The sequence below is a fragment of the Saccopteryx leptura genome, chromosome 2, assembly GCF_036850995.1.
Source record: "Saccopteryx leptura isolate mSacLep1 chromosome 2, mSacLep1_pri_phased_curated, whole genome shotgun sequence".
NCBI lineage: Eukaryota > Metazoa > Chordata > Mammalia > Chiroptera > Emballonuridae > Saccopteryx > Saccopteryx leptura.
Window position 1 is genome coordinate 136,909,428 of NC_089504.1, and position 26,052 is coordinate 136,935,479.

Genomic DNA, 26,052 nt, shown 5'->3' on the forward strand with positions numbered 1-26,052 from the left:
AAAACTGAATTAAAAAGAAATTCCAGATAAAGATGACAAACTGAATACTCTCATTTAATTTTATTCATTCCCAAAAGGCCATTAAAATGATAAAAAAAAAAAAAGAGAGAGATTTTAGAGGCATACATCCACAAAGATGGAGTAATGGAAAAAGGAGAAAGCTATAAAACTGTGGAAGCTAGAAAACAGATGGAACAATGAGTTGAATAGTAAACAGGTAGCTGCCAAAGCCAAGAATCAACTCTATTGACATAAATTGAAATTTCTACATCTAAGGCAATGCATCTAGATCTAGATTCTAAATGTGAATGGACTCTGGAACCAGAATGCCTTAGCTCAAATTCCAGCTCTGCCACTAGGTAGCTGTGTTCTTCTAAAAGCTACTTAACCTGTCAGACTATTCCCATCTGTAAAAGCAGGATCTTAATATAATCTACCTCAAGGGGTCGTTTCATACAAAGGGGGAAAACCACTCTCTTTTGCCAAAATTACCCTTACTTGGGTTTTCTGTTCATTGATTTTGTTTTCCCACCCCCACCTCCTCAAAAGGAAGAGAAACAAAATATATTTCAGTAATTTAAAAATTAAATTAAGTCTGGCTCTGGAGCCAGACTGCCTGGGTTCAAATCTGGCTCCAACACACAGTGATATAGGAAAATTTACTAAACTTCAGGCACAACACAAGAAACTGTGGTTCGGTTTGCTCTTTGACAGAAAAGTGATGCGTTCTTCATGTTGTAAAAGTGCTTAGGGAATAATTGATACACAGTAAGAGTTCAATAAGTATTTATTATTAGTAAAACCAAGAATATGAAACACTTCCACTACTTGACAAGTGCATCATTGTGAATAGCATTGTTACTCCACCTGATATATAACAATACAAAGCAGCTTTGCTTTCCTAACAGAGTTGTAGGGCGGTTATGTTTTCTACTTGCTGCTATCTCGTCCTCTTTACCTCACAAGCAGCTGTTTCTGTAATTTAAGAAAAACTGAAGAATGCCAAGTGATTATGTTATAACAAGTTGAACTATTCGAGCTAAAGGAGTCTTTAAAAATCATGATTCTAGCCCTGGCCAGTTGGCTCAGCAGTAGAGCATTGGCCCAGTGTGTGGAAGACCTGGGTTTGATTCCCAGTCAGGGCACACAGGAGAAGCGCCCATCTGCTTCTCCACCCCTCCCCCTCTCCTTCCTCTCTGTCTCTCTCTTCCCCTCCCGCAGCCAAGGCTCCATTGGAGCAAGTTGGCCCGGGTGCTGAGGATGGCTCCATGGCCTCCACCTCAGGTCCTAGAATGGCTCCACAACAGAGCAACGCCCCAGATGGGCAGAGCATCACCCCTAATGGGCTTGCTGGGTGGATCCCGGTTGGGTGCATGCAGGAGCCTTTCTGCCTCCCTACTTCTCACTTCAGAAAAATACAAAAAATTAAAAAAAAAATTCATGATTCTACTCCTTCTGTTCATGTGATGAAACTTAGTGACTTCTCCAAACCTTCCAGGGTCTTTTTAACTGAACTGAGACCTAAATCAGATACATTGATAATCAGTTCAGCACTCATAATAGATCCTGGTACACATGCCTTCAGTGAGGAAAAGAGGTATACACTAATATTTTACCCCCAATTCCAACGCCAAACTTTTAGGTCTAGCTATTTGAGCTGTCTAAACTCTGCCTGCTGTGTGTAATAGAGTTTTATATTAATGTATATAAATATATTCACTGCAAAAGGGAAACAGTCATTAGTGACTCCAAGCTATAACTAATGGCAGATCAAATCTAACCTGTGAAAAGGCTGCACAGTGGACAATCATGTTTGTGCATAAATATGACAGCTGCCATTATGTAGCATATAAATTATCCTGGACTGAGCTAAATATGCTGTTTGTTCAACAATTTTGATCTTTGTCTTACTTTATTGATAGTCAAATTACCTATATTTAGTGACTTCCAATTTAAAAGAAAAATCAATGACTGACAAATCGTGTAGTTTTTTCCTAGCACTTGTCTTATTTTTTATTTTTTTTAAAGAGAGGCAGAGAGCAAGAAAGAAACATAGATCCATTGTTCCACTTATTTACACATTCACTGGTTGACTCTTATATGTGCCCTGACTGGGGATCAAACCTGCAACCTTGGAATATAAGGATGATACTCTAACCAACTGAGCTACTCAGCCAAGCCCTTTCCTAGCACTCTGCTTTAATCAATTAACAAGTTTGCATTTTTGAAAGAAAAAAACACAAAGAGAATCATTTACCTCTGAACCTTATAAAGTACACAGCTTTAAAAAAGAGACGAACATTCTTAAAAACATAACATAAAACATGAAATTCTCAATTTACAATTCCAACCTCCATTTAAAAAAACAAAATGACAAATATATGTTGATGAAAACAATATAGAAAAACTAAATATACAAGAAACAAACTGAACGAGTAAAGCACTCAACATGCTCACCTTTCTACACATTGTGAAAAGTATTTCTAAATGCTTCGGATTCGAGAGTAAAGTATTCGTATCTATTGTCACGTAATTGTGCAGGAGAGGCATCATGTCTGGAAAAAATTCAAAATCCCAATGAGACTTGAGTAACAGGAGCAGAAATAAATTATTCCCACTGAAACCACATTTCTGTTGCACCCACACATTACTATCTTCCCTTGCAATTACAAAATGCTAGAAAGGAAAGTGATAAATCTGCCCTATTTATAGATGAGAAAAATGTAAATCACAAAGACTAAAATGCAGATCCTCTGATGTAGAGATTGTTCTGCGTATTCTTCTTTTTCTCCGTAGCACTCACCACCATCTGACATACCACACCTTTTCTTGCTTGTCTGTGCATTTCCATACCTTTCCTCTCCCCTCTCTAGAATGAAAGCATCAAAAAAGCAAGGGCTGTTTAATTCACTGAACAGTGCTTGGGATAGAGTCTGTATTCAGGAAATATTAACCGAATTAACGTATGGAAAATATGCTCTGATCACAAACTAATTTCAGACACAACAGGAAACACAGGCACCCTCCTATTTACCCCATGCCTGCGGCTGAAAATCACTACTACAAAAGCCTCCGCTCTACTTAACAGGGAAATGAGAACCATTATTTCCTGACTAGTAATGAAATCATCCACGTTTTTATGTCAAGTGTCAAAGGAAAAAATACCTAGACACAGAAAAGCAAATATATTACATGGTTAAAACCTATAAAGTTACCATACCTGTAAAGTATTCAAAACAATCCTGCTGAAACACCTCATATAAGATACCTAGAAGCTGCCACATTTGAGGGGAAATACCATGGCAGGTTAAACTGTAAGCCAGTGAAAGAATTTCTTCATAGAATTCTAAAAAGAAGAAAATCTCTAGTTAGAATGGTAGGAAACAGCAGAGGTTAAACACAAAGACCACACAGGAGCAGTTCGGCTGTGTGTACAAACACCTTCCTCTTAGAGCTAACCCTTCCTTTCTCAGCGCCACGTCTTCAGCTGCGCAGTGGCCACCTTCATTTCTTCCCCAGATCTGCCCCCTACCCAATAAGACAAGGAAAAGATTTGTTTTTACTAAACTTACTTCTAATACTGAATATTCTGTAATATATAAAGTGTAGTTTATACTGATAAAACTATTCATAGAAATGGATACAAAAACAACAGATTACCGTGTCTCTCTCATACACAGGATTATAAATTTACAAATAACACATATTCTTTGGAGAACTTAATGAGCAAGGCTAAAACATCTGCCTTCTCACATATTTTTAAAAACTATATACTGGACAGGATTTTGTCAATTTATGTAACTTGTAACATTTATACAGTATGTTTCCATCTATCTCAAAACGATTATACCCACTATAAAGTAGAGAGTCCAAAAGGAATGTCCCTACACTTGCATAGATATTATTCCCATAGGTCAAAAGGGAATTCTATCTAAACACACAATCAGAAAACACAAATCTCAATGTAAAATTTTTGAATAATTCCTCCCGTGTCACTGAGCAAAAAAAATCTAACTTGAAAGTTTTTCTTCCCTTTTACTAAAAGGAACTAATATTCACTCTGGAAGCTGAAATAAAGTGTTGTGGGAGTTTTTTTCTGTAACATTAATTCAGAAGCTGGTAATGCAGGCATATATGCCTTACCGAGAGCAAAACACAGGCAAGTAAACAATACTAGGAAACAATTTATGCAAGACAATCACTTGAAAAACAACAAATTATCTGAATATAAAATTTCAAAGGTTCTGTTCATCAGCACCCCACCTTGAAAGATGAAAAACAGAAGAGCAAATGCCTCCACCTAACATGAAGCCTAAAGACAGCAAAGGGGACGAGTCCTTCACACTCCTGAAATGACAGCATGTGGAAGACCTGGCCCCTCCGATGCTCAAGACCAAGACTGACACCTGAGGGAGAAGCTAGAAGACACAAAGCTACTACAGGCTGTTTTCTGTGGCTCTGCCAGACCCCAAGCTGTGATGGGCAGAGTCCAGGACCCGGTGTGGACAAAGGCAGCACTGCCCTTCTAAGTAGACAATTTCTATGGCAGAATCCTGGCTCAACCCAACTCTAGCCTTCCCACTGATTCACTAAGCTAAAAAGTTCCCTCCCTTTAAATTCTGTTTATGCTTACATTGACCAGAAGGTATTTCAATCATTCTCAATCAAGAAGAGTAACTGTCAGAATAGGATGGTTTTAGTAAGTTTGAGTTCCTGCATATGATCAAGCATTTAAAGCAGTAATAGCTAAGCCTGGCTACTAATAAATAAAATTTGATGAGTTAAGTTAGCAACAAAAACAGGCAGAGGAGGAAAACAAAGTGGGATAATGGAAAGAGACTGCACCGTGGACACAAACACGGTCAGAATGCTGTTCGGGGTCCTGGGATAACTGACTCAACAGGACATCTTCCAGAACAGTATGTCTTATCTGAGATCTTGTGTGGCCAAATGTTGGTTCAAAAGGGCCATTCGTATTAAATGCATCACAGCTAAAACCTGAGCAATCACCTTGGAACTTGGGAAGGGACAGGCAATTCAAACCATGGTGTTCTCCTGTGCCCACCATACCCCCAAAATAGGCCCTTTCCTTTTCTTAACATCCTGATGCTTAATTGTTCTAATCAAATAGCTGGGTAGGTAGATTACACAAGGTGGGTATGAACTATTTCCCTTCGCCTACTTCACAGTTTTTCTCCTCAAGGTTACTTTAAATGTAAATAGAGAATTTTCAGTTACAATCTCTTTCATAAATAAGGACATAAGAGAATATATTCTTTTTAAGTTTATCACCTTCCCAAATTTTAACATCTTCTCCAATGACAATATTTTAAGATCCTGAAAAGTATAGATGTAGTAATCATAAAACAATTCTTGCTGCTACCTAGCAAAAAAGCAAATATTTGTCATTCTAGAACATCTAAGCAATTCAAAGATTAAAAAACCCACTTCTCTGTCTTCCTTTTTAAATACATTTTAAGTATATAATTTTTCTTTCAAAATTGAGATTTTATTGGTTGTTTGAAGGCTAAGTATCCATAAATTTCAATTTGTACACAATTCTTAGTACACATACCAAAAATCTAAAAAATCATGTTGTTGTGATTCTTAAGTTATTCCAGTGACTTCCTAATTTAAAATTTGGAGGCTCATTTTCCTTCACAGAGTTTTAAGTACCTATATAGCATCACATGTTGATATGCTGTTACATCGAAGTCCCACTGATTCACAACTTAATGGCACATGGACAACATAACCAATCCTCCACAGCACACTGACAAGTTACAGGAAATGCTGGCTACCACCCAAAGATGTTACAGAGCGCACAAAATTCAGACGGGGAGAGCCATGACTGAGCAGTGGTTTCCTTTAGGACGCAGTTCTACCAAAAACATGGGAACAGACGCAATTTGCAATGTTCAAGACATATTAAATGCATGACTGACTCCAAATCACCACTTACCATGCTTTGTATTATAAGATACAGAAATTGCCCCCCACCAGAATGACAGCTGACCCCAAGACAATCAAAGCCTCCCATATTCAATAGCCCACTCTTCTGGTTCTATCAAAAAGTAAATAACTACCAAGGACTTCACCTCTTTAAAAACAAAGCATTTACACTTAAAAAATGGGGTAAGGTGGAATTCCATCCTTCTTCTGCAAGCTACAAAAACTTGCATTTACAAAAAAGTAGATAAAATATCCCTCTGGATTGTACAAGAAGGAGACAGGGACCACTGACGAGACAGGGCCCGTGATACTCATCAGACTGCCTTCCTTCTCCCCTGCTTTGTCAGAGGACTCTCATTTTTAGTTTCTCCGACTGAATGTCCTGGTGAGCCACCTGGGCCTGTCTTCCCTTTGCTCCCCTTCCCCCTTCTGTTCGCAGTTTTCTTGTCTGCAGATCTATTCTTTCCTGCCATCTTTTTTGGCTTCGTTTCTACTTTTGCAGGAGGTTTAGCTGACAGCCTGGCCCATCTCCTCCTGGGCTCCTCCCTGGCCCCCCCCCCCCCCCCCCTGGCACAGCGGACCTTCCCCTTGGGCACTGTGGGGGTGGGAGCCTTCGGACCTGGGCTGCCTGGCTGCTGCCGCTTCTCCTACCCTTAAGTATATAACTTTTATATCCCTATCTGTGTCTTGGTGTGATACTCAAATAATTTCAATACAGTTTCCCCTCTTTATCCATAGTTTTCATTTCCTGCAGTCAATTGCAGTCCAAAAGTATTAAATGGAAAATTCCAAAAATAAACAATTCGTAAGTTTTAAACTGCACACTGTTCTGAGTAGCATGATGAAATCTCACACCGCCCTGCTCTGCCCAGCCTGGGAACTGAACCATCCGCTCGTCCAGAGCATCCACACTGTACATACTGGCCACTCATCACTCAGTAGCCCTCTTATCAGATCTGACTGTCAGCTTCACAGTGCTGGTATTCTATAACCCTTCTGTTAATTAATAATGACCCCAAAGCCGTTCACATAGCTTTTGTTAGAGGATAATTATAATTGTCCTGTTCTGTTATTATTGTTCATCTCTTACTGTGCCTAATTTATAAATTAAACTTTGTCATAGGTACGCATGTAGAGAAAAAACATAGTTATATATAGGGTTTGGTACTATCCTCAGTCTCAGGTCTTAAAACATAGTCCCCAAGGATAAGGAGGACTACAGTAATGTCTTTACTAGCTTAATCTTTATACAAATCAATGCTGTGCTGAAAAATAAAAGCTGACTTTGGGGGCAATAAGAGATTAAATAAAACTCTAATCATGCCACATAAATCACTCTGTTTATTAGTATAATACTTTCATTAAGAATTCCTTTTGTTTCTACAATAGCCAGGGCTTAAAAGTTAGTCACCTAATTTCCTACAATTACTAGTGACTACTCTTCTCTGCCTACTAGATGATCCCTGTTTTGCATTTGCTCTAGTAAGAAAGTAAAGAAAGACACTTGTATCTAGGAACCCTATTAAGCAGGAAGCACCTCCTGTTTCACTTGCAAGAGGATCACCTGGAATATTCAGTAAAAATATGCAGATTCCTGGGCATTGTCTCCAACTAAGAATCAGAAACTCTGAGGTGACGGTCAAAGGACCTGCACTGTAACTAGCTCCTCTGTGAGTCTCACATACACCAAAGACTGAGAACTACTGCTTTATAGCAGTGACTTCAAAAATAAGGAGTTTGCACCCTAGGCAGTATGCAGGGTAATCCATTGAGATAAGAGAAGACTGTATTAGAAAACTTCTTTTTTCTGAAGTGAGAAGTGAGGAGGCAGAGACAGACTCCCGCAGGTGCCCAACCTGGATCCACCCGGCATGCCCACCAGGGGGCGATGCTCTGCCCATCTGGGAGGCATTGCTCTGTTGCAACAGGAGCCATTCTAGCACCTGAGGCGGAGGCCATGGAGCCATCCTCAGCACCTGGGCCAACTTTGCTCCAATAGAGCCTTGGCTGCAGGAGGGGAAGAGAGAGAGAGAAAGGAGAGAGGGAAGGGTGGAGAAGCAGATGGGTGCTTCTCCTGTGTGCCCTGACCAGGAATCAAACCCAGGACATCCACACTCCCAGCCAATGCTCTACCACTGAGCCAACCAGCTAGGACCTTAGAAAACTTTTAATTTCATTCATTCACATTTCTATTTTTATATATGTAAATATGTATATTGCCTATAAATATATATTATTCAAATATCATTCATATTCATGAAAAGTGCATGCTCAATTTTTTACTAATTGGATAAACGGGAAAGTTTGGGGATAACTGCTCTTTTTAGTGTGTGTGTGACAGAGATAGAGAGAGAGACGGGGAGAGGGACGGACAGACAGACAGGAAGGGAGAGAGATGAGCAGCATCAATTCTTCGTTGGAGCTCCTTAGTTGTTCATTGATTGCTTTCTCATATTTGCCTTGACCAGGGGGCTACAGCAAAGCTAGTGACCCTTTGTTCAAGCCAGCAACCTTGGAGTTTTGAACTGGGACCTCTGCATCCCAGTCTGACGCTCTATCCACTGCACCACAGCCTGGTCAGGCCGGGGACAACTGCTCTTAAGCAGTAAAATGCTTTTCCTGCATCTTTCTATCTGTACACAGAATGCATATCTCCCTCATGCCCAAAGGCCTGAGGCCTTGCATGGATAATACAGAAAAGTAGCCTCCTCTACAAATTCCCATCAGTTTATAATATCCAGCATTAGTTACCGATTCTATTCATAAGTCAGTCACCATAATACGTAACAGAATCATCCTTCTGAGAAGACATGCCCATCATTTAACATTTTCCAATCTCAAATTAAAGTAACCTCACCTGAACCCCATCCCAGGTCTTGGTTTCTAAAAATGTAAAATTTTAAATTCTCTGCCATTTAAAAATTATAAGTATTAAAGTTTCTCTTTAAATGACAATACAGATATTAGAAAGTATATCCAAATATTAAGAATGCCATCTTCTCTTTCTCAAAACTGTCCATCTCCTTGAATTTAAAGGGCTAAAGATCACTGAAAATTCATCAAGTATTTTTTCATTCTCAATTTGCATTTCTCCTCAACCTCTGAACTCACCAATCACATGTTTCTGCAAAACGAGGTCAATGATCCGCAGACAGATATTCTCTAGCTGCTGAGTAACCTGAAAACAAGTTTTAAACAGTTTAAAATTCATCATAATCCTTAAATTAATCTATAAACTTAATTCTATCCAGATAAAAATACCAACAGGACTTTTTTGAGAGAAGCTGACAAGTTATTTCTAATCTTCATGTGAAAAACTAAACATGTAAAAATACCAGAAAATTCTGAAAAGTAAACCGATAGTGGAAATGAGAATTAAATCCATAATAAAATTACTAATTAAATTAGTTCCTTACCTCATATTTTATACCAAAATAGAATAAATCCCTAACAAATCAAAGATTTTAATGTTGTGATTTCAGACATGAAAAGTACTGAAATATATAAGAAGAACTGTGCATAATCCTAAAGAATGAAAATGACTTGAAGCCCAGAAACCAGAACTAAATGTTGAGGCATTTGGTATTAAAATTTTTTAAAGTCTTCATAGAGCAGAGGGGAAATCAAAGATAAATGAAAATGTAAGGGAAATATTTTCAAATGGTATCACAAAGATAAAATTCCCCTCACATGAAATCTTATCAGCAAAAAGAAAATCAAAGATTACAGAAAAGAAATATAAATGAACCTTAACCTTCTAAAAAGATGTTTATTCTAATACACAATAAGTACAAAGTCTAAGCATAGGATTACTGCTTTGGGGACTTTACAGTGAGTTAGGGGATGTGAAGTAAATACAAGTTAGCAATATCCTTCAAACTTACTCATAAGTTTTGATCCAGCAATTCTACTTAAAGGAGTATGCCCTCCAGAAATATTAATACATGTGCAAAATGACATATAAAAGGCCTTTCTTTATAGCAACACTGGTGATTAGAAACAACCAAATGCCCTCTTATCAAGAGACATAAAGTTAAATTATATCTATTAACAAGGGCCTCGTTAAATAAATTTGATATATCATACAAAGAGATATTACGCAACTATTATAAACATTTAAGTTTACTGACTGATATGGAAGAATCATCAAGGAATAGTAAGTAAAAAAATGGCAGATGAAAATGGTATGCTATCATTTTCATTCAAGGAAAACACACATACTCACTTTTTGCCTGGATAGCATAATAGAAAATTTTCTGGAAGGATACAAAAACCTGGTAAAGAAGCCACCTCCTCAAGAGGAGAAGCAGGTGACTGGGGAGCTGAGCAAGACGGCAAAATTTCACTCAATACCTTTCCACATATGCTTTTATATAAGAAAAAATTAAAATCCATTATGGGTTACATTTTCATGTAAATATCCTATTTCAATTTTCACAATTATTCTTTTAATATTCAGCTTAAACCACTGTCTTAAAGTTCAAATAATCCAAACTTTCCCAGTTCAAAAATCTGTCAATATATTAAAATTAAGCAAAACTGCATATGCTTAAGATCTGTTTTAGACTTAAATGTGCTCTTCACACATCAAGTGTTTATACAAGTATTCACAAACATGTGATTTTCCCCTTTGAGAAAACACTGTTTTCAAAGTTTGCTTATAACAAGCTAAAATTTAAAATCATAGAGCAGACACTCAGGAGACAAGATTCTGGGCAGTGTTTTGCCCCCAATTCTCTATGACCTTGGTAAAGCCATTTAGCTGAAGGCTGTAAGTGTTTTCATCTCTAAGTAAGGAAGCTGGCTTTGATTACTGCTCTCAGTTTAACTCTTGCCTCCCTTCATAATCACTAAGTTCACATGCTCCTTTATTTGAAATTCAAAATAAATTTACTATCAAAAGTAAAAAAATTAAAACAAAAATATAAAATGCATTTTGTTTTCAAAATAATCCTGCTGTTCATTCTACAACTGCCCGTCCATCCTCCACACACACATAACTTGGGAACACTGGACTGTGTGATTTCTCAGGGCTCTTCAAATTTAAAACACGGTTCTACACATGAGGTAAAAGAATTACCCTTAAGTATAGTTGTTGTAATTTAATTTGGAACACCTCTCTGTTCCCAAGAGGCCCATACAGTTTCAACAACATACAAAACTAAAATAAAACAACAAATATGGAAATTAAAATTCACAGTAAGCCTTTTAGGTGAAAGAAGGCCTGCCCAGGAGAAGAATATTGAACCATTTATAAGAATCTGGTAATACTACCTTGATATGTGATAAACACAGGACAAATCACAGCCACAGGGTTTAACAACGCTATTTAAAGAACCGGCACCTGCTTCCTAAGTCCCGCTGTATAAAACAAGGGCTGCCACCACTATTACACAAGAGAGCTTGAGCTGACAGAAGAACACAAATCTAATTTAATTAAGGAAAGGTTATGTGATACTTGGGGAGGAGAGCTACAGGTTTGAGGATGAGATAAACTGACACAGTATCGAAATGATATGACCGCAACCCCAACAAAACTTGATGACCATGAACAACAAATCTCTTGATACTACCTGAACTGTGATTTCCACTTCTGCAAAGGGACACTACCATCACCTGCTCCATCTAACCCCTGGTCAAGCAGGTGAGAGTTTTATCAGCTAATGGATGTGAAAGCACTCGATAACTGTCTGCACAATTCTTAGCCCAAAATTGTTCTGGAATTCAGTTTAGGAAAAATGATGTTTTAGGCACTTCTTCCCTTCCATCCTCACAATATCTGGTACATCAGAATTGAGTTCCATTTGTTAATACATATCTGCCACTATGAATGAATGGCTATCACTCTCTATCAAGAAGAGTACACTGTGGTTTCCAGAAAAAATTTAGATTAGGGAAGAAGTTGATCATTGTTGGGCATTATGGTAGATAGGATTGAGTGACCTGGTGACTAGTTTTGATTATGGTACTAATATGTCACATAAACCTGGACAAGGCCTGTGCTTTGTCAAGGTTTAGATAGGTATACATTTAAATTGGGGGGGGGGGGGTGGACAAGATGGCTTCAATTCCTTTCAGTTCTAGAATTCTGTGGTTCTGCTAGTTCTGAAAGTAGGTTCCCGAAGGCATAGCTAATGTCTTATTCAATTTGGTATTCCCTAAAAATCTAGCCTGGCATATAGCAGATATGATGTACTGAACTTAGCTCAGTTCAGAATAAAGGGATATAGTATATACTTTATAACTCATGTAGTATTTCCCCTCAATCATTTTAATGTGTCTTTAAAATATAAAGATAAAATCTAGCAACATAACTAAATAGCAAGTTAAAAGTCAAGACTTTAACATTTCTGTCCATTTAGCATGTTAAGTACAGTAAAAGTTACTATAATGACAAAATAAAACGCAAAGAATCCCACCTCTTTATGATCTTCAACAACAGTCAAGATAGTATCAATGGTATGCAGAATTCCCATAGCCATTACTGTTTTGTCTTCAACTTCTTCATATTCATCACTTTGAAGAACTTTGCCAAATATCTCCGCCTATGAAAATAAGATAAACATATTCAACAATTACTATTATAACCACCTGTCACTATTATGTTAGCAAAAGAGCAGTGTCACACGTGTACATGTCAGCAAAGTTGTGCACTTTGCCAGTAAATCAATGATAGAACCGGTTATGTTTTAAATACAGCCCTTGTTTTTCCTTATCTGGTCACTAGAGTGGAATATGCATTAGCTATTACAATCAAATAGCTAATATTTAACTTCTTGTTGTCATTAAACAAATAAATCCAAAATCTAGTAATACTTGAATGACAATTCAATAGAGGTTTAGAAGACAAAGTCAAGGAATCACCTAGAAATGAAACAAAAAGAAAGACATGAAGACAAGAGAAAAAGAGAAGGAAATCAGAAACTCAGTCCTGGCCCAATCTTCTATATCAGAACTACAGAACAGAAAAAAGGCAGGGAAAAAGTCATCAAAGAAGTAATACAAGGAATTGCCTAAAACTGAAGAAAATGAGTTTCAAGATTCAAAGCCCAGGATGTGAAAATTTAGAAGGCTCACATTAAGACAAATCATTATGAAATCTCAGAGTATTATAGATGAAAAGAGATAATCCTACATGTTATTAGATTTAAGTGTAATTACTGTCAAAATTAAGAGAGCATACATTTTTTATATCATAACATTACAGTTACACATAAAACTGAACCCCAAATTTTGGAGTTTAATTTATTTAGACTATTCAAAGCTTTTATACCAAACTAACATAAAACTTTGGCCAGTCTTACCAAGTGTTGGGTCATATCAACAGCAATTGAGGCTACTTCTTGACTATATTCACATATCATCTTCTGGATAACATTAGTTACATCATCGTTTTCTGTCTCTCTAACAATGTGCAAAAGCTCCTGCATAATAGGCCTCACATGTGGCTTCATATACTCCTTAGCTAAAGCAATAAAACAAACAAAATCACTAACAAAGTAGCCATTCACAAGCAATAAAAATTATTAACTTGCTCACAAAGTAACACGACACAGGGTAATAGGTTCTAGATAGATATTTTCTCTGTGGTAAATAAGTTACAAAAATGTACCAAAATAATCTTTATCAATATATTAATGTCCCCATGAGTAATATACAGATAATCAGTCCTGCACAGGAAAGAACTGTGCTGCCCAAAATGCCAACAGCCCCCACTGAAAATATTCTAGCTACACATACGCTCTGTCATCAACATGACTTACAGAACATGAATATGATTCCAGGATACAAGTGTAAAAAATATAAAAAATCATGTACATAAAACTATGCCCCATCCTGGCTGGATAGCTTGGTTGGTTAGAGCATCATCCTGATGCTTAAAGACTGTGAGTTCAATCCCTGGTCAGTGCACAAATAGGAACGGATCAATGTTTCTGTCTGTCTCTGCCTCTCTCTTTCTAAAATCAATTATTTTTTAAAAATAAATCTTAAAGAAAAAAACTCTGGCCAATACTGATGGTGCTCACTCCCTGCCCCATCCTATCTCTATCCTCCATCCTCCCCACATATCCTTAGACAATATTCTGACCTCCATCAGAACATGGTTGAATAGAGATGAACTAGGTTCATGTTTACTATTCAAGGTTTATTTGAACTTTTGACAGACTATTCTTCTAAACAAACAAATGAGACATCTGTGTTATCACTCACTAGAAATAACTACAGGGGTCCTCAGGTTACGACAGTCTCAACATACAACATTTCGAGTTTATGATGCTCACTCCCATGAAAACTTACAAAAATTGAGACATGAGTGTTTCAGCTTACGCCGTTAGCATCGTACTTACAGACTATGTAGGTGAACTAGTTTGGCTGCGCGCAGCAGAATAATGCGCAGTAACATGGCCTATGAGCGAGGGAGTTGGCGTCGCTCAGTACACTTACCTACGCCATTTTGGACTGTTAAAAGTGCAAGTGTTGAGGTGTGTTTCAACTTACACCAAACGCGGCTTCCATCACTGTCGTAGGAATGGAACTGTGTCATAATCTGAGGACCCCCTGTACTTGCTACTTTCAGAACTAGCAGAACCCCAGAATCCTAGAACTGAAAGGAATTGAGGCCATCTCGTCCAACCCCCTCAATTTAAATGTATGCCGATCTAAGCCTGACAAAGCACAGGCCTTGTCCAGGTTTATGTGACAAATTAGTACCATAATCAAAACTACACACCAGGTCACTTAATCCCATCTACCATAATGCCCAACAATGATCAACTTCTTCCCTAATATAAATTTTTTCTGGAAACCACAGTCAAAAGAAACTCCTAAAAAGGCTAAGAATCAACACTCCTATAAAATTCTGAGGGAGCAAAAGTGCAGAAATCCAACACCTAAATCTGAAGACTTAGAGAAAAATCGTCCTTATTTGGGAAGGAAATGAACAAAACTATCTGACAAGATCACGTCCAAAACTAAACAAACTTTCTGGCTCTACCTTGTGCCTGGTTAGAAATTAATGACTGAAGAGCAAGGGCGGCTTCAACTTTGACCGGCATCTCCTTGTCTTCAATCAGGCTCTTCTTTGCAAGCTCAACTGCATTTCTGAGATTGAGCTCGTTATGAAACTTCAAAGAACTGAATGCATGAAGTACCCAACAGGACTATGTTGTAAGAAAAAAGCAAATAGAGAACAATTAGGATGATGGCATTCTGTATTAATCTCACACATAACTTCTTACTAAACAAAAACACCATTAACTGTACCAAGTACTATATTTACTTTCTTGGAGGGTACAATATAAGCTTTAGTTGCTAACTTCTGGATTTCCCAGTCATTATATTTTAAAAAGTCAGTTTGAGGACTTGTAAATTACCTATATGCAATAGCATTTTTCACAGGAAAAAGAACAGAGCCAAATTTAAGTGTCTCTGAAAAATAAAGTTGTCTGTGCTTTTAATAAATAGTATGATTCATAACTAATTTATTACTTATACATAAAAGCTACTACAAACCAATGTTTGTCACTCATTTGCTGGCCTTTACAGCAAACAAGTGAAACATTATTGTCCCTTACACGATAACAAACTTCCTTTTTTCATTCACATAAGGTACAAAGAATTTTAAACTTTGTATAGAGTACCAAATTTTAAACTATTAGACCACAGAATTGTATTACTTTTTAAAATTCTCTATGTGCATAAAACACAATCTGTAGTAATTAATTTGAATTACTCAAGACTTTTATAAGGGAATTATAATGTGCACATCCTTTCAATGATAGCAGCCTACCTGTAAAAACACTTGTGGGCCCTTGACATCTCTAACCTACATTTGACCAAATATTTCTCCAGGGGTGATTATCTTCTGTTTATAAAATGTCTTAGAATGTAGGCATTATCAACATATACTATGTTTACCAAGAAATTTTTTGTGTTGACATAGTTATAAAGATAAATACTATGCTCTTGAATTAAAGTTCTATTTTTTTATTTCTCCATAAAATATATTGATTCTAGGCCCTGGCCAGTGGCTCAGTGGATAGAGCACTGGCCCAGTATATAGACATCCTAGGTTTGATTCCCAGTCAGGGCACACAGGAGAAGTGACCATTTGCTTCTCCCCATCTCCCTCTCCCTTTTCTCTCCCTCTTCCTCTTCCATAGCCAGTGGCTTGATTGGTTTGAACATGGCCCTGGGCACCAAGGATAGCTCTGTTGGAGTGCATCAGCCTCAGGCTCTAAAAATAGCTTGGTACTCCTTAGATGGGGTTGCTGGGCAGATCTTGGTCAGGGTGGTTGCAGGAAATCTACCTCACTATCTCCCCTCTTCTCACCTAAATCAATGATTGATTGATAGATAGATAGATAGATAGATAGACTCTAAAAGTAATATACACTTAGAACACAAATAAGTTTACATGGATTATTATTTTCTCTACTTAACTAAAGTATATCTACCTAATACACTGGACATAATAATCAAGTTCTTAGCCAAACTAGAATTTCATGCTGTTTTTGGACACTAAGAATTAATGAGTTTATGAATTTACATTGTACCATTGCTGTAACGTCTTCCTTCTCACTGTATGTTTTGCATATGCAGCAAGTAAAGCTAGGGTGAAAATTGAAAACAGCTGGAATTAAAAACTATAAATCCCTTTAGTTACTAGTTCATTCCTTGCTCAGCTTATGTGACCATAGATACAGTCTAACTGATTTCATTTCACCTTAACCAAGTGTCAATTTATCCAAAAACATTTAGTTCAATAATTATCCTACAAATGAAGGTTTTAAGATGGAAACATGGAAAACTTACTCTAGCTCGAAGATATCCCAGGTTAGACAATAATAATGGAAATACATGATTCTGAAGCAACAACTCCATTTGGTCCTTGAATAAACTTTTCTGTTAGGAGATAGAAATTAAGTTTCAACTTATCAATGTCTTTTTCCTATGTAAAAATCACATGCTAATAAAGTATGTTTCTTATGACTTATATTAATACACTTCTATCGACAATTGTGTAAATTCACTTGACCTACACATTGTATGTTTTAAAATGAGATAAAATAGTACCTTAAATATAATTTGATCCTGATTGAGTTTTGTAATAACAAATAAAGCCAATTCATATTCTTTTTTTATAATAGCAACAGTTTCACACTAAAACACTGACAAACAAAAAAGTCAAATGTTCCTTTTAACTAAAGAAACAGGTGATAGAAAAAATGCCTACAGTTAAACCAACTAGACAGAGGCAGTTGGCAGTGTTACATTATCCATAACTTTCCTGTTCTCTCTATTGCCTGTGCTTCACAGTTCTAAGTAAGTGAAATGTTAAGGAACTTAACCTTCAGTAAAATGTCAGCTAGGGAACCAATCACATGCAGGGCTCCGTCTTTCTTCCTCGGGTCAAAGCTTGGGTCTGTCAGGATCTGATAACAGAATGCCATCATCTTTGGCAGCACCTGGAAATAGAAGGACCCCCTTTAGTCGGCATCGGCCTCCGCTGCGTTAGTACCACATTATTTATATACGATGCACACACTTTCCAAATTAAAGCCATTTTTGGTGTGTTTTATCAAGCAATTACAATTAAGAAAACAAACTTTTGCCCTTACCAGGACAGGAAAATATTCTTAACGTGACAGATTATACTAATACAATTTTTCAAATACTAGAGTTCTATTAGAGTATCAAATCAACCCAGGACTTAGAGAAGAGTGACTATGTACCTCCTTTCTTTTCTTTGCAGCAGTATACAAGAGCGTCTGGGCTGCAGTGGTAGGAGAAGCATAATCTTCAAAAATATCTAAGATTTTAAAAGGTCGTAACATGTTAGTATAACTACAATTACTTACTATAGATTTTAAACCTGATTAATCACTATTCCAAAACCAAGAAATAAAACAGTCCACACACGACCTGGTTTACAGCATTAAAAAAAAAACAAAAAACTAAGGATATATCATCAGTGTTTTCACACACAAAAGTTTTTATCAAACTCTACAGGCTGTCTTTTTAAACAATCATATTAAAGAACGATATATTTTAGGCATGTCTGTTTCAATGAGAAAACAATAAAAATGTATTTATGGCAGTAACGTGTCAGGAACTGTTCTAGGCGCTGGGGATACAAAGATCAAACAAAAAGGGTTCACGAGTTACAAGGTGAGAGTGAGAACATTATACACATACATACACATACACATATAATAGGCCCAACTAAGAACAAATAGACAACAGGATAAAAGGAAATAGTGTGAGAGTATGGGGGGCTCGTTTAAATAGGGTGTAAACGAAAAAAAGCCTCTCCAGCTCTCTTTTAAGGTAACACTTAAGCAGAAATTGAATGAACGAGGGGACAATCTCTACATGGAAATCTAAAGATAAAGATCTCCAAGCAGAGAGCCTGACCAGGCGGTGACGCAGTGGATAGAGCGTCGGACTGGGATGAGGAAGGATCCAGGTTGGAGACCCCAAGGTCACCAGCTTGAGCGCGGGCTCATCTGGTTTGAGCAAAAAGCTCACCGGCTTGGACCCAACGTCGCTGGCTCCAGCAAGGGGTTACTCGGTCTGCTGAAGGCCCGTGGTCAAGGCACATATGAGAAAGCAATCAATGAACAACTAAGAAGTCGCAACGCGCAACGAGAAACTAATGATTGATGCTTCTCATCTCTCTCTGTCCCTGTCTCTGCCTCTGTAAAAAAGAAAAAAAAAAACAAAAACCAAAGATCTCCAAGCAGAGAAAATATAAGTATAAAACTCTTTGAGGGACTGCTGCTAGGGCAGCACTTGGCTCTGTCAACAGGAAGGTTCGGCAGGTATTCAATGGGTATTTGTTGAATACATATGATACATATGTAAAGTACATCACTTAAAAAATTTCAGAATAGGCAGCTTTAGCCTGATCAGGTGGTAGCACAGTGGAGGGTCGGACTGGGACTCGGAGGATCCAGGTTCAAAACCCCGAAGTCACCAGCTTGAGCACGAGATCATCTGGTTTAAGCAAGGTTCACCAGCTTGAGCCCAAGGTCATAAGCAAGGGGTCACTCGGTCTGCTGTAGCCCCTCAGTCAAGGCACATATGAGAAAAGCAATCAATGAACAACTAAGGTGCTGCAATTAAGAACTGATGCTTCTCATCTCTCTCCCTTCCTGTCTATCCCTATCAGTCCCTCTGTCTCTCTCTGTCTCTGTCACAAAAAAAAGAATAGGCAGCTTTATATAAGAATATGAAAATTTGAGAAGCACCTGACATATCCATATTTAAATATAAAAATAAGTCTGCCTCAAAATATAAAACACAAACATAATTATACTAATAACTAGCATTTACTCTGTGCCAGGCACTGCACTAACTAAGATTTCCCCCCGGCATATAGTATTCCACACTAAGCACTGTGTTAAAGCAATCAGTTATGTGTATTATTCCCCGTGATCCATCCAGCACTGTTATCACTGCCCGCTTTGTAGCTGAAAACACTGCACTCAGAGACATTGAGTAACTTGCCCACAGTCACACGAGTTAAGGGACAGAGCCAGCACTCACACCCTTAACATCAAAGCCTGAGCTCTTACACTTTTTACCAAATCTAAAACCTTTATTATTAATATCATTCTATACATTTAGGTAGGAATGTTCTATTCATATAAACAATTGCAAGTGACAAAAATATAAAAAGAAAACTAATGCGATAAGTGTTCTTCCCTATGGTTATCCAAAAGTAAAATATCCGTATCAAATAATGGCCACCACATTCTAGTTCACAGAAGGAAATGGTCAAAGAAAAGGCACTTCAACTAGTCTTCAGTTACTCATATTCTCTTTCAGTCAATGAAGTGTAAATTCTATCAATCAACACTCACAGCTCTTAATTATTTTATTTCTAAAAACAGAGATATTATCTTGTCTGGTATGAAGAATAAGTGAAATAATGGTAGCTTTCTGAAAGCTAAACAAATACTCTGCACATTACAAAAAACACAGGTATTATAGAAAAGCTAAACATTAAAAAAATGCATTAAAAAAATAGAAGATTGCCCTGGCCGGATGGCTCAGCGGTAGAGCGTCGGCCTAGCGTGCGGAGGACCCGGGTTCGATTCCCGGCCAGGGCACACAGGAGAAGCGCCCATTTGCTTCTCCACCCCTCCGCCGCGCTTTCCTCTCTGTCTCTCTCTTCCCCTCCCGCAGCCAAGGCTCCATTGGAGCAAAGATGGCCCGGGCGCTGGGGATGGCTCCTCGGCCTCTGCCCCAGGCGCTAGAGTGGCTCTGGTCGCAATATGGCAACGCCCAGGATGGGCAGAGCATCGCCCCCTGGTGGGCAGAGCGCCGCCCCATGGTGGGCGTGCAGGGTGGATCCCGGTCGGGTGCATGCGGGAGTCTGTCTGTCTCTCCCTGTTTCCAGCTTCAGAAAAATGAAAAAAAAAAAAAAAAAAAAAATAGAAGATTGGCTCATCACTCTGCTCCTAGGAAAACAAAAGCACTAGGAAGGGGAAAAATCAGGCCCATGTGTAATAATTTTTTAAAGGAAGAGGTAGAATGAAGGAATAAAACAGTGCAAATGCCGTTTCTCATTCACTTGCTTTTCCTGTACTTTGTCTCCAAGAGAAGATGCACTTCCTCACCTACTGACCCCACTAATACTGCCTCGGAGCACGTGCACACAGCGCAGCGTCTACCCCAGGAGGCTCACCTCCAGCAGCCGGACACCCGGCCAACAAGGGAAAGCACCACACCGTCACAGAGTTATCAATTATTTATTTCAACATTAATGAAGACATATGAGAGCCCAACACTGGTAGAGGAATGCCAAGATGTAGAAGGAATGGAGAATGCAAGATAAAGCAAGTAAGATAAAGCCCCTGCCCTCAGACTGCTCTAGGCTGAGGGAGTGACAGGTACACATGTAACATTTTGCTATGCTAAGTGCCTGAGTATTCCGTGAAGCAATTAATTCAAACTGGGGGTAAAAGGGGATCAACTCAGGCAATCAACATAATTCAACAGCTTCCAGAAAAATCCAAACTAAAAGGACCCCCCACACACAGAACTGAGTCACACAGTGGGGCCACTGTAAATCTCATTCCTTTGTGGAATACTTAGTCCTTAGGATAACGAGGCAAACTAAATCGGGTACTCCTCAAATATGCAGAAATGCAAAGGCTCTCCCAGACTGAGGACAACCCAACCTACACGTGGGTACCCCAAAAGGCCCGGAAAGGGATGGTCCCTGTAGATCAGCGTCAGGGCAGAAGTTATAGATGGCTCCCGGGGTGCTCCAGCACCACAGGAGGGAGAAACAGCCTTTCAGCTCCCACACCCAGAGCTCTCCAGTTCACTGGTTCAACAAAACGCCAAACTCTCATGAGTTTCAAATTTTATCATGCAGAGCAGAACTTTGGGGATTTAACAGAGTCATGAAATCTGCTTAAAATATAAACTTAGTTATATCATTTTACGTTTCCAAGAACTAATGAGGAATAAAACCATCAATTACCAAATTTCATCCTTATGTACTCATACGGATCTTCCTGCCACAGCTCTTCATCTTCATCTTTGTAACACATCACAGAAAAAATCACATCTTCAGAGATGTTCTGAGAAGGGGGAAAAAAAAAAAAAAACCACAAGTGGGCATCAGCTATTCAAATTTGGGGAATACTAATGATGTACTTACTGGCTGCCTTCTCGGTGTTAGTTTTCCAAACTGTTATAGTCATCTTTCTGTTAAGCTTGCAGGAACTACGGAGAAAGCAAGAGAGCCAGAAACCAGGGGGGCAGGGGCGGAGGGGGGGGGGGGCGGAGGGGGAGGGGACAGTGGGGAAGGGGCACGGGGGGGGGGGGTGTTCAGGGAGGGTTAGACAAGTGAGGGATTACAGGTGAGGGGTGGGTTAAGCACAAGATTGTTTTTAAATAACAACTGATACAGAGAAAGAGATGAATGTAAATGCTAGTCTTTGAAGCAACTGAAAGGATAAGCAAGTTTTACTAATAAATCAGTGTTAAACATACCTTGACTCTTTACGGAAGAGAAATAAATATAAAGCAAAAGTTATATTTACTATTATATTTCTTTTTGTGAACATCTTTACATTTCCATTTTGGTCCTAAATGTCAACGTATCAACAATATTAAAATTTTCCATTTCTTCTTCCATTTTCAAAAACCTAATTTCCTACTCTATAAATAGAGGTTTCAGAGGGAAAAGAAAAAGAAAACACATCTGTATGTGCGCTGCCGCTCATGTTCTACTAAGCCCTCATGCACTAACAATTATACATATGCAAATTAGTATCCTCTCTTAAATCAATTAAATATTTCAAGGAGAAAACATCCAGCTAAGGATGAGTTCTTGTTCCAACATTACAGCCATGTAAAACCTAAGGTCAAAGGCATCAAGCAGAAAAAATAAAAATACTAGGACAATTCACCCTTACTTACAGGAAAACAGTGAATAACATGAAATCAGTATCTATTAACTACAAAGAAATTCCCTCTTTGATCAAGTAGATTAGACAAATATTACTAAGATTCCACAAAACACATTGCAAAAGATATCATATTTAAGATAACACTAAACAAATTCTATCCTGGACACCAAAGGCAAAGAAAAAGAATTTTCTTTCCTTTTTAGATACCATCTTAGAGATAACAGAACTTAAGAATTTCTAGTTTAAGAGGTAAAAAAAAAATAGTTCCTAACATTATTGAATTACCCAAAATTATCTACATGCAAATAAGAATTTATTTATTAATGGCCTATAATTTTTAATTCTCATTTGTTCTTTAATAACATAGGATTGTAACAGTTAAGCAAGATCAACTGAATCCAAGTCTTCCAACTCATTAAACTTTAAATCCTCACTCATCTCAAATACTGAAATTTACAAGCCCTTCATATCAGATATAAGACTGCACCCATTTGTAATTATTAATAGGAATATATATTCAATATAAAATATGGACTTAGTAACACTTACTTTGCCTAGAGAACCTAATTTCACCAGAGAGTAATTTTGGAGAACTGCTCCCGGCCACTAACCTGTATGTGAGGCTTCATCTGCTTCCACGTTACAGAATGAACCACCCCTTGGTTGAGATAGTTGAATGCTTGCTGAAGGACACGAGGGGCTACATACTCTTTCTGTCTATACTGGTCTAAAATTTTCAGTAGTACCTATGGGAAAATAGGAAGAGAAAATACAGGAGAACATAAACAATTTTAAGGTTAAAGGGGGGGGGCATTTTAGGCGCAACAAAAAACCCAGAATGCAGAAGGATAAACACTAAGGGATGTTTAGGGAAGACAATACAGTATTTTGTGAGAAAGCCCAATGGGTGGTTTTAATTATTAGATGGGTTTATGTTATACTAGATGGTGTCTCACAGTGATTTCTAACCACCTGTCCTACTTCTAACCTATGGAGCTACCCAGAGTAAGTCTACACTTGAACACACATACTAGCTCTTCAAATGAATTAAGACGCTTTTTTAAAAAAACAACAGACTTGACTAAATGAACACTGAAAACAGCCACACAGCAAGAGACACCACAAACAGATTTTTAATATTTGATAAAGATGCATTTCGAACTGAAAAAGAAATGACAGGTTAGCCAAAAAGATAGTATTGGGCAACTGAAAAAAATGAAGTTGGTTCCCTAACTAAACTTCATATCAAATAAATTCCAGATAGGGAAATATTTCAATAATAATAATTTTTTTAAAAGCATCAAGTTCCTAGAAGAAAACATGGAAGAATTTTATTTTAGAACAGGGGTCCCCAAACTTTTTACACAGGGGGCCAGTTCACTGTCCCTCAGACCGTTGGAGGGCCAGACTATAAAAAAAATATGAAAAAATCCCTGTGCACATTGCACATATCTTATTTTAAAGTAAAAAAACAAAATGGGAACAAATACAATATTTAAAATAAAAAACGAGTAAATTTAAATCAACAAACTAACCAGTATTTCAATGGGAACTATGCTCCTCTCACTGACCACCAATGAAAGAGGTGCCCCTTCTGGAAGTGCGGTGGGGGCCGGGTAAATGGCCTCAGGGAGCCGCATGCGGCCCGTGGGCCATAGTTTGGGGACCCCTGTTTTAGAATCTCCGACTCTGGAAGTCTCTAAACAGACACAAAACTGAGAAGTTATTTTTAAAAGACTGATTAAAAAAGAGAGAGTGTTTATAAGGAAGGAACCACGCCCAAGGCAGCCATGACTGTGCTAAGGGTCCTGGGTCAGAGGTAGACTAATCAAGTCCAAGTCTTCTCATCTCTGGTCTCTGGAGCTCTGCACTGTAGCAAGCTCATAAACAACCTGGTGAATAAATAAAAAGGGTTCTTTCGAAGCATGTACAGAATTAAAAAATTCAGCACACCAGCTCAGTTCAAGTTATGTAAAACTCAGGTATAAAATTTGTCAGAAGCCCTACCATCACCCATGCAGTTTTCAGCAATGCAGGCTAAAAACGGATGCTACTGAACAGGTCTTCCCAATACAGTGTGGCTCATACAAAGGAGAGGTGGGGGAGGCGAGACATAGGAGTAAGAACAGAACAGTTTTTGATAAGAAAACTATTTTTAAATACTAGTAATATATACCTTAAATAAGGTACAAATAGTTCATGATATGGCTGTAATAATATGGTACAAATAATATGGTATAAATAGTTCATGATATGAAATTTAAATATATGTGTGTATACACACACACACACACTAGAAACTCTACTGACCACACTTCGAGGGGGCATCAGCTTTAGGAAGCGAACAGGTTTAACAGCAGTGGAAAGAGCAGAAGACAAAGCTGACCAGCTTCCTGATTATGCTAGGATCGCTGAACAGATCATTTTATTCATTAGTCACTAATTTTCCCCATGGACTATCTCAAGGGCCAACAAAATAATTTGTGAGAAAATTACAGCCATAGCTTTCCTGAACTGTTGCTAGATATTTTTTAAAAATGATAATCCAGGCCCTGGCCGGTTGGTTCAGTGGTAGAGCGTCGGCCTGGCATGCGGGAGTCCCGGGTTCGATTCCCGGCCAGGGCACACAGGAGAAGTGCCCATCTGCTTCTCCACCCCTCCCCCTCTCCTTCCTCTCTGTCTCTCTCTTCCCCTCCCACAGCCAAGGCTCCACTGGAGCAAAGTTTGCTGGGCGCTGAGGATGGCTCCATGGCCTCTGCCTCAGGCACTAGAATGGCTCTGATTGCAGCAGAGCGAAGCCCCAAGATGGGCAGAGCATCGCCCCCTGGTGGGCATGCCGGGTGGATCCCGGTTGGGCACATGCGGGAGTCTGTCTGACTGCCTCCCCATTTCCGGCTTCAGAAAAATACAAAAAAGAAAAGAAAAAATGATAATCCAGTCCTAGCCAGTTAGCTCTGTCAGTTAAGAGCATAGTCCCGAAACGACACAGGTTAGATCCCCAGTCAGAGCACACATGGGAAGTAACCAAAGAATGTACAAGTGAGTCAGATGGCAAATGAGTGCTTCCCTTCCCCCTCCCCTCTCTCTCTATTCCTCTCTTTGTCTCTCTAAATCAATAAAAATTAAGCCCTGGCCAGAGAGTTCGGGTAGTTGGAGCGTCATCCCGAAGTGCAAAGGTTGCCGGCTCTATTCCCCTGTCAGGGCACATACAATAGCAGCAAAATGTTCCTGGCTCTATCTCGCCTTGTCTCTCTTAAAAATAAAAAAATAAAAATGATAATCCATAAAATGATACTAGACAAAATGATAATCTATAAAAGGAAGTATTCCATCTTAGATGGCAAATCTGAAGTATTAACTTGGTATCATTATAATAAAGACTAGCATGTATAAATTTATAAAGGCCTAGAAACCCCCTCTATATCATTAAAGCCTTCTATGTCTGATCAGTCTCTGCTTCCTCAATATGGTCCTGACACAGACAGTACTCAATAGTCATAGAATTTTATTTGTTAAAATATAAACAAAAATATTACGATTCAAATGACAATGATGTCCACTTATCCTTTGTTGCTTTTAAATAGCAGTATCAACCCAAGAACTAACTTTCACTGTAAAGAATAGTTCCCAAACTTCCATAAAAATGTGTAAGTTCTCAGCTGAAAGT

General features: G+C 38.3%; 1 protein-coding gene across 1 annotated transcript in view; it reads right to left on the reverse strand.

Moving 5' to 3' along the window:
* The window catches only part of IPO8 (importin 8), a 64,390-nt gene that overhangs the window by 18,246 nt on the left and 20,092 nt on the right, over positions 1 to 26,052 (reverse strand). Inside the window, exons 9-19 of the mRNA XM_066368883.1 lie at positions 22,997 to 23,131; positions 21,452 to 21,551; positions 17,688 to 17,764; positions 17,304 to 17,420; positions 16,768 to 16,857; positions 14,948 to 15,113; positions 13,257 to 13,417; positions 12,372 to 12,497; positions 9,064 to 9,130; positions 3,221 to 3,346; positions 2,458 to 2,555 (exon numbers count right to left, since the gene is read on the reverse strand). Coding sequence (XP_066224980.1) covers positions 2,458 to 2,555; positions 3,221 to 3,346; positions 9,064 to 9,130; positions 12,372 to 12,497; positions 13,257 to 13,417; positions 14,948 to 15,113; positions 16,768 to 16,857; positions 17,304 to 17,420; positions 17,688 to 17,764; positions 21,452 to 21,551; positions 22,997 to 23,131 — 1,263 coding nt within the window. The remainder of the gene's footprint in view (positions 1 to 2,457; positions 2,556 to 3,220; positions 3,347 to 9,063; positions 9,131 to 12,371; positions 12,498 to 13,256; positions 13,418 to 14,947; positions 15,114 to 16,767; positions 16,858 to 17,303; positions 17,421 to 17,687; positions 17,765 to 21,451; positions 21,552 to 22,996; positions 23,132 to 26,052) is intronic.